General features: G+C 44.6%; 1 protein-coding gene across 4 annotated transcripts in view; it reads left to right on the top strand.

Moving 5' to 3' along the window:
• LOC144137590 (death-associated inhibitor of apoptosis 2-like) overlaps positions 1–15605 on the top strand; it is a 160656-nt gene that overhangs the window by 123010 nt on the left and 22041 nt on the right. For 2 of the 4 annotated variants that reach the window (XR_013315691.1, XM_077669513.1), the window contains exon 14: positions 2650–2902. Coding sequence is in view for 2 of the 4 variants with exons in the window: in XM_077669513.1 (XP_077525639.1) it covers positions 2650–2900 (251 nt within the window). In the remaining 2 variants the exon portion in view is untranslated. Of the gene's footprint in view, positions 1–2649; positions 2903–4433; positions 4493–9188; positions 9293–15605 lie in introns of those variants that run through there. The other 2 variants (XR_013315692.1, XM_077669514.1) reach the window with 2 other exon arrangements.

Genomic DNA, 15605 nt, shown 5'->3' with positions numbered 1-15605 from the left:
GGGGATACTGCGGCCGCTGAAGTTAAGCTTCCGAATCCTTTGTTCGGACCATAGAATTTGCGCGGCGTCGGCGCTGCCATTCTCAGTCGAGCGCCCGTTGGCGTTCAAGCCGAAGCAAGCTAACCACAGCTCCGATGTTTAAGTAGACTTCACACTGGCTCTAACTGGGTGTTTTTTTTTTATTCGGGAAAAAGTATGTCGCCAGTCCTGTAACCTTCCATATAAATCTGCTCATTCATTATCAAGCATTCTGGTACAGCCCACGTTACAACACACTTGCACCCGGCCTTTGAACCAAACGTTTAATCAATACCGGAGATCATTGTTTTATTTAAAGGGTAAGCGCAGAAAAACCCACACCGATTACTCTGCTTTCAAACCTTTGCCGCAAAACACTACCGCTAGGTCCATAGATATTCCTTCCCGAATCTAGATGCGGAAGTTGCTTTCTCCCAAACCATGGGAAATATTCCTCATGTGCTTGTTGCATTAGAAAGGCATCTGTATCTCCGTCAGTTGGATTGATGTGGTTTATACGACAGAAAACAATATCCAGCATCACACTAAAACTAAGCCTACAAATGGTGTTTTTGACCGCTAAACTTTTCAACGAATACCATGTATAGCTTTCCCACTAATTCTATTTGCAAAAATGTATCACATATGTTTATATTGTAGCGGAAAGGATACCTGCACCATCATATTCTTCGTAAAGGCGATGAGTAAACTGACAGGAGATTTGGCTGCACCATTCACGAATTATCGTACAAAAGCAGCATAATTGTGGTTATTGATTTATTTATTTGCAATTCATCACCCACAGCACCAGACTTTCTTGGGTGGAGCACTATAAAGATGCAAAACCAGAGAAAACAATGACATGTGGGAACAAGTGTGCAGTACAGTCATTCGCAAAATACACCGCACACGCGAGCACGCACACACATGCAGACACACACGCACGCGCGCACACGCACCAACACTCACGCACACATGCAAGCACACACAGACACTCACGCGCGCACGCACACACACGCAGGCATGTATACACGCACACACACGTAGTCCAAAGTTCGACGAAACCACCTCTGGTGAGAAAATAACATGGTTGAATTGAAACTCATCAAAAATGAACAGGTAAAAAGAAATCACACAAAAGCGGCTCAGCCGTATTTAACATGCGTGGATCGTTGCGAAGCCCATGGGTATGCTGTGGGCCCACGAGTACGATTAATAGCGTGCCGGAATTTTCGGTGTAGGTGCGTTGACAATACTTTCTCAGTAGCAATGATTCTGTTCGAGCCCCAAACAATGACATGATTGCCTCCTTGGTGGTGTTCTGCAGTCCACCGTGAGCAACGTCGTCTTTGTACTCCTTTACTCGTATCTCTCGAAATTTCCAGTTTCACCTTTATAGGCTGCGATGCAAATCTGGGATGCAATTTTATGCACAATCCCGGCTTATCCTTCGCGTTGTATAGTGCATCTTTGGCGTGTACAAGTTCCTTCCCGAGCTTATATTTAGGTCCGTGGAAGATTCGTGACGGTGTCTCGCCTGCAACTCCTGCGTTAGGAATGGCGGCCCGCTTCTCGAGCGCCTACTCGCAACACTGTGGACCTCGCAGTCCACTGCTGTGTGAAGGTGCTCGAGAACTGGGAGAAGTTCGCCAACCGAACCCCAACTGATGTTGCTGACCTCTGCCACATTTTGAACTATTATCTTGCGACTTGGTCGATAGGTGTAATTTGCTGACATAACAGCAGCAACAGCCATAGCTTGAAACACTTTCAATATCGACCCTTCTGACGTCAACTGGTATCCGCTTTTTGCCGCAAAAGAAATACTTTTCGCAATTGGTCACGGGTAACAACCTTATACTTCAAACCATGACGCTAATCTAACTTCTTGTGTGGTACCGGTTAATGACGTTAGACTTCAAACCCCGACAATAAATCCAACGTCTCGTGTGTAGGCTTACCGTTCGGTATTTCTTCGCGCTGAGACCTACGAAGTTCCAAGCAACGTCACACGCACTGCACTTGCAGCTGCAAGTAGAGGTTTACGACGTTATATCTAGAAGCGTGACATTAGGCCCAACGAAGGGGAGTTGCATACCCCCGTCGTTCCCTCCATGTGTTCGCATCGACCGTACTGTACGAAACTTGTGAGCCTGAAAATACGGTTGCCTTCATAAATGAGGTTCTGCTTTGTGAACATGTCCGTGTGAAGTCAGCCGACATAGTTAATAGTGCTCTTGCACAAGGGGCTGCACACTACGCGAGGAGGAGAAACTTCGTGCTTTTGTTGTATTCATTCCCGCACAAGGAGGGCAGAAAACAAATTGTGCATGTGGTTTCCCGGCAGAGCATTATTAGCGTCCTTCCTGCCCCTCCGCTTCCCCCGGCGGCTTCGAGCCATCCCTTCTTAATAAATGATTCTTCCTTCGTTCCTGATACAAACCCTTAGCCACGCTGCCTTCTAACCTAACTCTCTCCCCAAACCCTTTTCCCTGCATGGCGTAAGCAGAGAATTCGCGGAAATAAACGTTCCGAAGAATATTTCAAGCGGTCGTTATATGTTGCCTTTTAGCCAAACTTGAACTTCTTGTGATGGCAAAGGCACCAAATGCCCTCTGCCGTCTTCTGCAGCGTGCAGGGTGGCGGCAGTAGCCAAGGGTGGTGCTTCGTCGGGCCTTCCATTGGAGCCCTCGGACCTTGCAGAGGAGAACCTACGCCTGAAGGAGCAGTGGCTGTGCAAGGTGTGCCTGGACGCCGAGGTTGGCGTGCTCTTCCTGCCTTGCGGACACCTGGTGGCCTGCCCTGCCTGCGCGTCGGCACTCACCTCCTGCGCCGTATGTCGGAGGGAAATTCTCGGCATGGTTCGGACCTTCCACTCCTGAGGGTTAGTACAGCACGGACTTAGTGCATGTCGACCTGAGTTAAGAGTCACTGACGTGCTATCGGTGGTGACATTCACTGGTATTTGGTTTTGTTCCGTTTATATTTTCGGCTGTCTAGTGTCACGCACGTGGTACGAGAGGTGCCCCCCTCGCGGTGGCTGCTGCCCCGCAGAAGTGACGTCAAGCTAAATTATTCACGTGACTTCTTGTAACGTCACAAAATATACTTCATATTTACGTCATTTGATGTCGCTTTTTTGTACTAACGACGACGGCAGCACGGTGTTCACGTCTTGTGTCCCCATGTTCTCCGCCCGTGGTTCGAATGGCAGGCCTGACGCATGGTTACGTCCTGCTCGCCCTGCACAGCGGCTCCCTCCCGGCGCTTTTTTGTTGTTGGGACGAGTGCTTGTAATTATTTACATTGGGTATGTTTCGTGAACTTGCTGTTGCGCGTCTTGATAAGCCTAATGCATCCTTTTCTGCACGCTGCTTCACCCCGCTTTTTTAGGTGCTCCTAGAACTGTCGTGTTGTCGTTTAGTATTTTGTAAGCTTCATGTCGTCTTGCAGTTCGCGTGCCATCTGCTTTACGCACCTCCACTCGTTGTCTACTGGTGCTTCGTTTCTTCCATGCCAAGCCTTGTGTTCTGGTTCCGGTAGCTCACTGACAAAACGTGGGGATCAGTATTTTTCATCGCGTCGCACCGTAGCTAACGAGGTAGCTGTCTTTGATGACATGACAACGCGAGCGACGCACTGTCAGCGTGTGCACGAATCGAGTGTCGTCAGGTAGCGCATGACATCATCGAACGTAATCTGTCCTCGCATGTAGTTTCTGCAATTTTCCCACGGAGCAGTACTACTATCGCCGAGTGTATCCTGGCTACTCCGCGGAAACGATCTGTGCACGTGGTGCTGCAGAATCCTTGTAGGGTGCGCAGCTTCACTTCCGTGGGTGGAGTCCAACTTCCTGTCCATAGACATCTACTCAAGATGCCGCTGAAACCATTCGCTGACTGACTGGCTTCTTGTGCAAGGAGGCGCAAGCACCAACTGTGCAAGCATTGGAAAGTGCAGCCGATAAGATCGCCGTGTGGGCCAAGTTTGGCACTTCTGCTAAATAGTCCTTTGAAGTCTGGTGTGAATAAGGTAAACAAGTGACAGACCAGTTATTGTTCGTTCATCTATGTTCGAATTTGTTGCTTCGAGTACCATTGTGCTTTCAACTTGGAAAGTCTTAATGGAATGATAGGCAAGACTTAAAATGATCTGCGAATTTTAAGCAATCTTAAGCAGCCATTATTGAAAGCGCACGATAACGTTCTGTCTACCTTGAAATTATCCACAGACGGTATGCGGAACTGCCAGCTAGCAAGTTCTAAGAAAAGTTCTCATCTGCTCAAATGGATGTAAAGTAGTGGCAAAGGATGCATAGGGTAGCCCTTCAACCTCACCAGTCGATTGTCTGCTAGCACCACAGAATTTCGTTCACAATTACTGCTTGGCTTTGACTTCTCTTTCCTTTGCTCCAGTGCCTTTTGCCTCCTCTAACCTGGTTAAGCAACAAAACGTCATCCTGCATCTGCTTTGAGTATGTATTTTGATAGGCTCCTTCCTTCTTTACTCTTGAATTGAAGATAACCAGCTACAATACTTTCATTCACTCTCAGCAGAATGGGCTAATTATGATGAGAGCTTATATCAGAGGCTTGCAGTTTATCCACAAATTCCAAGCGGCTGTGAGATCTATATGCCCATCTGCAGCACTCTGCATAATTCAACTTGTCCTTAATGCTTGTATTCGCAACTGCTAAAATGTGCTTAAGCGTCTTCTGTCCAAGCCTTTGTGGTAGTGAACAGGAAGAGTTCCCATTTGTGAGTGGATGTTTCATATTCTATTGCTTTTTAACTCCGCACTCTGTAAACTGTTTTGGAGAAGTAAATAATTCGTCGTAAGGGGCATAACAAAATGCCCCACATTTGGTTCATAATGGTGCAAGTCTCGTCAGAAGCCAGCTGCTAGAAAGCACATTCACGGGTTGTGTATTGTGTGCCAATTAGCTGTTTTTTTTTCTTCCACAAAACGGGCATTTAATTAATCCTTTAGGCCAGAGGTTCTCAAGCATGTTGGTCCCAGGGAACCCTGCTAAGTTCCGTTAAGTGCCAAGGAACCCCCTCCCCCCTCCCGCCATTTTTCATTCCGTTCATGCTATATTAACGTGCAATAAATTCAAAAGCAAGCAAGGGTATCGTTTTTTCCCCGTCGACTTTACGCGAATGCGTACGCTAGCGGCACCTATCTCCAAACAGGAGAAATGCTCATGGGGGTAATATAAGGCCGAGGTTCCAGTGCAATAGTTTAACCACGTGGCCCGTTTTCGGAGTCTGGCTGGCTACAAGCTGCTGGCGAGATTTTTTGCGCAGCTCGCGCGTTTCTGTTATGCGCCGAGATGTGCTTACTGACACTCGGGCGTGAGTAATGGAGGTTCCTTAGATCGATCGCACCTCAAGGCTTTGCGACTGCGGAACCAGGGAAAATTTATCAGTGGCTCGCGGAACCCCCAGGAGGGGCCTGCGGAACCCCAAGGTTCCGCGGAACCCACTTTGAGAAACCATGCTTTAGGCCAACAGGCTTCAAAAATAGTTTATCAAGTACAACTACGGGGAAATGGTTGGTATCGAGCTTGACATTGCCCGCTCGTGACAGTACTTCTTGATACCTTGTGCAAGAACTGGAGCCAAGGCCACGTGTGTGGATGTTAGTGTCTGTCGGTGTTTGTGAAAGTTGCGGTACAGCTGGAAGGTGTATGTATAATGGATAACTTTCACAGTAAACTGACTGCTGAACGTACTTTTGCTCTAGTATCAATGAGCCGCATGTGAACATTGGTAAGTGCTTCGCGGTTGACATTTTCGTTACGCAAGAACAGACATGTTCAGGCACCCTGGCAAATATTTATGAAAAACACTGGAAAGAAACTGGACAAAAAACCTGCCAACATATAGAAACCGTGTTGATCACGGCACCTTTCCTAGTACTTCAGTACCGTTTATCAGCGCTGTATTTTCCCCCAATCTAGTAGCCATCTACCCCATCGTCACACCTTAAGTCAGAAATCAAATACTTGCTTGTCAATGACAATGATCTGCCAAACTTCCGTGGCTAAGCAAAAAGTGAGTGAGTCGCTCTCCTTTCTCTGCACAGTTTGTGGTGTGAAGCTCTATTCCCAAACAAAATGCCAGCGGTTTTCGGAAGATGCACAGCATTAGAACAACAAAAAAGGAATAAGCAAGTTATAATTTCTTGGACTACACTAGAGTCCTATGGGAAAGACAAATCAGCAAGTGATCTGTTTTGCTTCACTACAAAGCGCTGCAGTGGAGCCAAGAAAAAGATTCATTTTTGCTGACACCAAAGCTACGCTGGAAAGCCAAAACGTGTGATGTCTGTCACTGCAGATAAGCTGAAAGACGTACATGTGAATGCATTGCAATAAAGCATTTATGTTCACGTCAAGATTTACAAACGAGGCTCGTGGGGTAACAAAATCATTGAGTGAGGTTACAACAAAATGTGTTATAAAAAATGATAGAATACTGTTTGCTATAAATAGCAATTAAAGGTATAAAATGGTTTTGACACTAGTTAAGTGGCCTGTTGAAAATCATCGGCAAAACCTTATCAGCAACATTTTAGACAGCTGCAATTGCGAAATAGCAAAGCATGGTTTCGGACCTGAATTCAGCAGACATGTTCCAGCTGGAAATGTATAATTGCAGAGCACAACAATAATAAAGGCCTATGGAAAAGGTTAGCTTAGTTGAGTTGAGTTGAGTTACCACCGAGTTATTCCGTAGAGACAATAGTTACAAAAATAAAAAAAAACCATACGGGAAGCTATGTTTTCCCAGATTTAAGTTTATCAGAGCTTCATGTTCTTCACGTGACACCATTCAAGAGGGTTACGCCTGCATTCACTCGGCACAGCTGATTTTACGGTATACCACAGTTTACTTCGAACATAGGTAAATAAGGGAAGATTGCATAAGGAGTTCATTTGTACGTGAAATAGAAACAGCAGGGCTTTTAATACAAAGCTCGTAAGCGTGCTGAATGGAAGGGAGGAATTATGAGTTTATGTTGTTACTGATAACAAATTTCAACCATCTTGTCAGAAACAAACGCCTTCCATGGAGGGACTGTGTGTAATATTAAGACTTTTTGGAGAAAAATATGTAAATACCCTATACATGTATGTCAATAGGTATTTTAATGCCCCAGCCAGGGACTGTGAGTAATCAGCGCTGCTTTCTCCTGTTTAGATGATCAAGGGCTGTTGTACAGAATCCTTCTCTTCTCACTTTGGTCACCATTTTTCTAAGTCACTGCATTCATGTACTTGGTCAGGGAGCTAGCAAGCGAACATGACAGTCGGCACCAACTATCAGCCGAGTTCCTTCAGGCTTGTACAATTGCTGGAGAGGCTAAACAATGTTTTTGAGATCCCTAACAATGAGCCTTCACTTTTTTGTAAAAGAACGTCTAGCCAACTATTTGAGAACTGTCCGAAATCACAAAAATGACTATTCTACACTCTAAATAGTTACTCCACGCACAGTGAATGCCTTGCATCAAAATCTATATGTGCCAACTTAAACTTTCAACCTGCTTAATCCTTAGCAGAGACTTACTCCATTGTGTTTTATGGCACTGTGTGGGTGGGCTACTGGTTTCCACATATGGAGCCTGTCCAGTCCTCCAGTCAAATGTTTTTGGAGACTAGCACTACCCTTCACCATACGAGCCGTGGACTCCTGAAGTTGGCCATGGGAAATTCTAGTGAATTCTTACAAGCCACCAAAGCAAGAGAGCATTTGTTTAGCCACCATTGTTTTGTGGCGACGAAAAATTTCGTCCATAAAGAAATACAAACAAATGACATCAATTTCATTTCAACCTTCAAACAAATACTTAATATTACAGAAAATGTGTAAAGCAATCGGAGCTCCATAGCCACTTTCCAGCTATTTCTCTATGCCATCACACAATCTTGTTTGTGCGACTAACCGCCACCGACCTAATCTAGTGCAAAGAAACGTAACTAAGCGATTGCAGTTAATCCTCTAGTTCCGTTTTATCATATCACTTGAGTGTTTACGTACAGTTAACATACTCAAGACTGTGGTTATAGTGAACATCTATATAACCTCACTCCCCATATTACATCAATGTAGTTTGAAATTGGGATCTTTTTCACCATTTCGTTTCATTAAACTCGCCCTATGAGAGCCCTGACATTAGCCTATCAATTACATTTGCAGCATGCTCGGTGCTTATACCTGTGTGCACAAACAATCCGTAGATGTTTTCATGTTCCAAGCACGTGTTAAGATTCTCTTTGACGTTGATTATTGAGCATGCGCAGAACCCATGGGTTTTCATATGCTTGAGTGGACGTATCTGTATACGTGCCAAGTATACACTATTCCTATTGCCGTCCTCTTCTCTGACACTATCGTCTGGGTTTCCTGAATTAACTTCCTTTGCATGAAGAGACTCAGTAAAGTGTGTCCAACATAGCGTGTTCCACAGGATATGCAGTGAGACGTGAAAGTTATACCAGTTCAGTAGCTATGAGATTAAGCGCCTAGCTAGTGTACCTTTTGAAAGACCCCGGTCCTAAATTGTTGCAGAATCATGTACTCTACTAGAAAATCTTTAGTTTCTAATAGGAAATCTTTTTAAGTGCTGAGTATTATGCAATAATGATGCTTGTGGCGTATGCTCACAAGACTTTTCGGCTCACTAAACGTATCCAGGCTACCATTTCGTCCACTCAAAAATGCTGATTTTCAATAGTTTTTCTTGATAATATTTCTGAATTGGAGATTTACTGTAGTGGTACGTACGCAGTACATGTGTGGGGACACAAACAATTACCTTTACTATTCTTGGCGCAATTGTTTGTAATTGTAATGCGCACATATGCATAGTAAAAAACAGTTGCCGCCACTACCCTTCATCCTCAGCACCGTACATTCCGATTATATTTTGGCGCTGCTTTGTCTTCATTTCGAGAACACACACCGCAATTTGAGGTCGCTCATTTAGGCATCATGAACTTGCCGTGGTGCAAACTGTTGATAGCATATTTCGCCGCGCCGATGCGTCGGAGGGTTCACAGAATTAGCTCGGACAGTGTCTTTTTTTGTGTGGAACGTAGCTTGTTCAAACGGGGCCCGTCGGCTGTGTGATGTCGTCTCAGGTACGCTGAAACTGTACGCAGGTACCATCGGCGTACACCAAACGTAATCAAGCGGTCACAGGTCAAGATTACTCGAGAGCGGCTATTTTGCTGCCGTCTGGAAAGGCTGGCTGGTTCCCCACGCAGTACGTAATCACAAGCAACTTACCCATGTTTTCAGATAGTGCTTACAACAGTATGAACTCCGGTTTATCTACGTTGTCGGCCAGAGAAAATCAGAGCTTCGTCCCGCTATCGGATACGCGGCTGTATCACTCTATGTACGCGATACGGTAGCAGCAGCAGCAGCAGCAGCACCGGCAGCTCCCCCAAGAACAAACTTTGTTTAGAAACGTTCTAGCAGTTGAATGGCGCGTTAATACGTACTACAAGGAGACAAATGTGTATTTCGTACTACACTACACAAAATAATGACAATTATGGTTATGACGTCATTATGACGTCACGCGGAGCAAGAGCCACCGCGAGGGGGGCGTATCTCGTACCACGCGCGTAGTACGAGACGCTGCCTATATTTTTATCACTCCCGCACCCCCTCCCCTCTTCAAGAATAGATGCAGCAACTGTTTATTCCACCATGAGACGGAACGAATATCACATTGCATGGACTGCGCCAGTTAGAACCAAATCTTAAGTCATAAAGACCAACATATTCACATACCTTGAGAAAAGATATTCCTGAATTATGCTTAACGGGACTTCAAGTCCTGAAAATCAGGCACGCAACAACGGCTTTCAGCTTGGATACGGGAAGCAGGTTAAGAAGTTGCGCCTATGAAGCATTGCCACACAAGAAGCCAGACGGCTACGAAAGTGCCAACAGCCGTCACAGTATGATAAATGCTTTCAGGTTATATCCTTCCTGGCACTGCTACAAAAATGTTGTCCATTAGACCCTTGATAACATAAGAAAGATAGGCAATCACATGATCCGTACCCTCGCTCTTTACATACGTAGAACACAAACAGACCAATGCCCTTGCGTTCCATGTGCCACAGTCTCACAAAGGTCCTTTCTAGAACAACAAATCTCGCCAAGCAAAAAAATTAAAGCTGTTTCACTCAACGTGAAACTGTAAAGTGCAGTTCGGTCCTTGTTGTTCGGTCATCACAGCCGGTTGGCATAAACAATCCCCTTTTTATGCAATCAAAGCTTGAAAAATCGCGGCTTTTTTGCTTTTTTTAGGTGAACGCATTACACTGCCAAACGATATGCACGGATAAATTTCTACATCGCACAGTGCGGTTCTATAGCAGGATAAGCAGGTACAACTATGTGGAAACGCAGCTCGAGGTATGCGAAGGTTTTATTTGGAAAATGTCTCAACCTGGACGCAACGCGGTTAAGGGAAACGTATCTCATCCTATTGCGTTGTTGCGGAATCTAATTACTACAATTAAAAAACATCTATTGCTGATGCTGTAAAGCATTCATGGTGCACGCAAGGGGTCCACAAAGATCGGCTCCAACCGACACTGCGCATACGCTGCGTGGAGTTAGGCCAATCATGATCACAACCCTAAAATTGTAGTTTGAATGGTTGCGTGGTCAGTTAATTCATACTCGTCCGCAACCGTCATAAGTCGACTTCAGAAGGGGCAGTTATATTGCCATGTCAACGGTGTTTATTGTGAGCGCTGGTGAACGAGACCCACACAATGCCTTCACTCCGTATTTGACGTCGGCGCATCCGTAGGCGTGACTAATCGGTCAGCATAACAGGCAAGGTTTTATTGAAAATACCTATTTAATCCCAAATATGCATTTTATGTCAATCATCGCAATACCGGTACGCTTGCATCTCGAAACTGTGAAGTGCCACGGGCACCACTACTACTTCTTGCAACAGCCGGTGTCGGCGTCTTCCATCTGGCAGCGAATTAAGACCTAAAATCCACTTTTGTGCTCTACAGCAGGCGAAAAACAAACAGAAAACACACACAAGCACTGCAACCGCTAGCTTAACGCCAAATCACTGCGTATGAGGTTCATTGTACAAGGCACAGACCCCGAACAGAGCCACAGAACGAACGGAGCACTGAACAGCCCAGCATGGGTTGCGGCGTTCGCCTCATAGACTGCAATGGCGTCTGGTCTGAAAGAGCAAAATGGAGGCGTGGAAGAACCAAACTACAGTGTACCGCTTTTGTGTGCGCGTTTAATGCGCACATAAGGCGCAAATAGAGACAACACGGGCGCCCACAACGTGCATTTCGCCTGCAACGGCTCCGTGGAGCACCCTATAGGTGGCGCGACGCTTCCATTATCGATTTCGATCTCGCGGCGAATAAAGAGACACTGGATTGAGTTTTTATAACTGTGGGTAATTAATATATTAATTCAGGATTACTTCGTTATTCATGTTATTGTTTACGTATTTGCGGTCTAGAAACGGTAACCTCCGTGGCAACGGCCGCGCGCAAACGTCCCTCCAAACAATTTGTATGCGAGTACCGTGTGCCTGTGTGGCCAAGTGGTAACGACTTCGGCTTCGTAACGCTAGGTGGCAGGTTCCATCCTGCGAGGGGAAGCGGTACCTATTCGAGGCCTCTTTTTGTGTGCGCGCCGCCGCGTTACCTCGTCCGAGGTCAGGGTGGCTAGATGCCATAACCCCGGACGAGCTACCACAAGCAGGACCCCTTAAGTGCTCCGCACCGAAAAACCGCGGTATCCTGATTGCCTACCCCATGCACATTACTGTGAGTATTATTGATGTTTCTTTTTTTTTTAATTCGTTGCAAAGGCTCGTGCTACAGGCCGCTGAAGGCGGAGAGAGAAGAGACGCGTTATGTCTGCGGTTTCAAACACGCAATGTTTATTTGTCCGAAGGAGAAGTATAACCGGCACGATTGCCGATGTTTGAACTTGAAGTGAACTGAAATGAAAATAACTTGATTTCAAGGAACATGACCTACATAGATCATGTATACAGGAGGAGGTCCCAAGAGCAGAAAAACTGCAGCCATGACCGCCGATACAAATTACTAAGTGACTGTCAACAAAAACACTGTTAAACTAAATAGAAAACAGGATTGTAGAAACACTCAAAAATCAGTTGAGAAGGTAGAAAGAAAGTTGCATATAGACACTTCACACTAATGTAATGACGGCAATAGGTAATGTTTCAGCTTTTTAAGATTATGACAGAATGAGTAATTTTAATGTCCTGATTTAAAGGGTTCGACAAGAGCAAGCAGGAGTTCTGAATAATTTACTTTGCGTAGTTAGGTTTTACTTTGGCTAGCAGAAAGTTGTTGCGAGAGGACAACAGAGTGGAATTGGAGTAAGACATAGTGCTTGGATAGAAAATAAACACTTGAAGTTCACAACGCAATACCTTGAAAACTGGAGTGCTAATGTTTAGCTAGTAAAGGCAGGAGGGGGATAAACGCTCAAGTTCAATAAACACAGGAGTAAATGAAGATGAACTGGCAGGAAAAATAATTATTCTTGAAGCTTGTTTTTTGGTGTTTTTGAAGCGGTCTGAGATGATTAGGAAATGGGCTACCCCAAGACGATATACAGTAATTGAAATGGCTGTGAATAAACGCGTAATACGCAGTTCCTAACGTTTGGAAATCAAAGTAAGATGTAGCTCTTAGTAGAGCGCATATCCTATATAGAATCTTTTGACAAATTGAATTTACATGATAATGAAGTTTTACATTGCGTATCCACAATAATACAAAGGAAACACGCATGATCACACGACGGAATGCAATCTGCTATAATGTAAAGATTAGAAACGGCCAACAGGTGTTTCGGTGTAGAGTGAAAAGGAACAAAGATTTTTTTTTACATTAACAGGCAGCCGGTTACAATTGCACCATTCTTCGATGCCCGACACGTCATAGAGCAAATTGCACATGAACTAATGTTGATCACGATGGGGTGACATAATGGTGGTATCGTCTGTTTACACAAAGCAACTAGAGTGATGAAGGCACAAAGAGAGCTCATTATTTAAAATTAAAAAAAACAAGGAGTCTACGACGGAGCATTCAGGGACACCTCTGCTAATAATAAAAGGGTCAGAATTGCAGGTATTGACGCAAACGACTTGGGATCTACTACTCAAAAAGCCCTTTAGGAGCGCAGTGGCAGTCCTGAAATACCATAAGATTCTAATTTCACGAACAAAGATCGATGATCAATGTTGTCGAAAGCTTTGCTAAAGTCTATGAACACAGCCTCAGCTATGTCTCCGCGGACAAAAACAGACCTCACCATATCAGTGAAACAAGCTATGGCAAGGTCAGTAGTCAGCCCTTACCTCAAGCCAAATTGCCAAGGGGTCAGAACACTAAATTTGTCAAAATAATTTAGCTGTCCAAATTCAAGTAATTTTGCTAAAATATAAACGAAAAACGGAAGAATTGTAGAGGGTATGTAATTTTCGGGGAGATAAGGCTCGCCTTTTTTAAATATTGGTATACAGTTATTGGTGTATATTAAATATTGGTATGCACTTCAATTGCCGAGGAAAATGGAAGTTTTAAAGATCAGATTGGAAATATGGCATCGAGTTGGCGACAGAAGTGGAATAGCCAACTTAATGTGCTTGTGTATATGCCATCAAGGCCAGAACCTGTAGTTCTTAAGAAAAAAATAATCGATTCTATTTCACCGGGGCAGGTTGGACCGAGAACGAACGATTGCGCGCAAGTCTGATAACGAGAATATCGTGAGGTTGATTAGTGTTGCAAGAAATTTTGAAAAAATGGTCACAAACGACACTCCATATACCGACAGAGTTTTTAATAACAGAGCGCTTATAACACCAAAACAGAACATTATTTTGACAGTTCCTCACATTCAGAAAATCATTGAGTAGCTGCCACTTTTTTTCATGTTATTATTAGACTGCTGAATTTGTTTTTCATTATCAATCCCCTTTGCGCTTTTTAGTACTCTAGAAAGTATATTAGAATACATAGGGTTTCGTTTTTTAGTTCTTCATTCGAAGATTGGCGTTTAGTCTTCTTATAGAAGTTGTCTTTTTTATGTAAAGAAATCAGGAGAGAATCAGTGCACCATGGGACAGGGTAAAACTATATTTTCTTTTAGATGAACACCCGGTGGTACTTTCATTAATGCCGCAATTACAACGTTCGATAACTTATCTATAGCCCCTTCAGCATTACATGAAGTAAGAATATGACCATACTCTACTTTAAATATTTGCAATAAATCTTTCCTTTGCAAATACACGGTTGAATTCGTGGTTTGGCAAGCTATGATTTCAGTGCTGGAAATACTAGAATATGGGGTACTGATTTAAAAGGGAAGTTTCATTACACCAATGGAGAGCTCTCGAGAGCCTCGCGTTTTTTGAGGAGCCCCCATTAAAAAGATAATGAGGCCGGTGAGGTGAAATCCTATTTTCGGCTGCCGTCTGCATAATTGTCACTGTTTAGCCAGTTTTGAGCCTTAGTGTGTCTGCAATCGTGGCTACCCCACCAATAATCACAAGGACGTTACATTGGTTGTCACTATATTTTCTGCAATGTCAGCCCTCATCGCAAGGTCGTCGTTCTGCCTAACGTGCAACCGTCAGACATAGTGTGAGTGCTTCGAAACGTTGTGCGTTGAAAGGCTTGGGCTTTCCTTGGCGTTCCCCAAGCAGCAGAAAACAACAAGATCCGTGACGAGCCGCAGTCTCTACCAGTGCGTCTTCATGCTTCTCAACGTTTGCCTATCAAAGTGATGCGCTTTGGCGAAAACAACGCTGGATTAGTCTTACTGCGGAAACTACTATTAGGAGTCGAATCTTCCGTACATGTAACCCTAAATACTCAACGGGGCCTGTGCCCCCCACCCCCCCGTCCCCCTCCTCCCTGATGGCCAGGAAAAAAGGCTGTTTGGGACCCGCGCTAGTCATGCGAGGGTGTGAATTTGTGCACGCACTTACAACCACTCACATTCGCTCAAAAAGTTGCATCCCCGTGTCTGATGCAAGACATTGGTGCTGTAGCATGTGAAACAAGAATACAGCGACTCCTTGCGCACCTCTACTTATGGCTTTGTAGATGCAAGACCGAGGGGTGTTTGCAGGGGCTTTTTTCATCACTAGTATCAATATTTCGTGAACTATTAGGATGGAATCTCTGGTTTTGTCTACAGAAGCGAAGATGTGAGATTTGAAGCTCGCTGCGCAAATGATAATCTCTTAAGCGCAAGCTATCGCTTTGTTCATCGATTCAAAGACTATTGCAGCCAGAAAGCCTGCACAAAAGCCATTTGACGGAAAATCCATGTCAGCGATCATGACGTCTTCTCATTCTTGAAGGTTTCATTGTAATATTCCAATCTATCCTGTCACACGTGTGTCTAGCGGGAAACCAACATGCTGACGGCTGAGCGAGGACTGTCGTATTATCTACTAGAGCGGTGAGGAAGCGGTATGACTTGCAGCCACTTCACGAGCACACCGCTCG

The sequence above is a fragment of the Haemaphysalis longicornis genome, unplaced genomic scaffold, assembly GCF_048455015.1.
Source record: "Haemaphysalis longicornis isolate Haplotype H1 unplaced genomic scaffold, Haemaphysalis longicornis Haplotype H1 scaffold_41, whole genome shotgun sequence".
NCBI classification, from domain to species: Eukaryota; Metazoa; Arthropoda; class Arachnida; order Ixodida; family Ixodidae; genus Haemaphysalis; species Haemaphysalis longicornis.
Note: the sequence above shows the minus strand (reverse complement) of the source record. Positions and strands in the feature narration are given on the sequence as shown.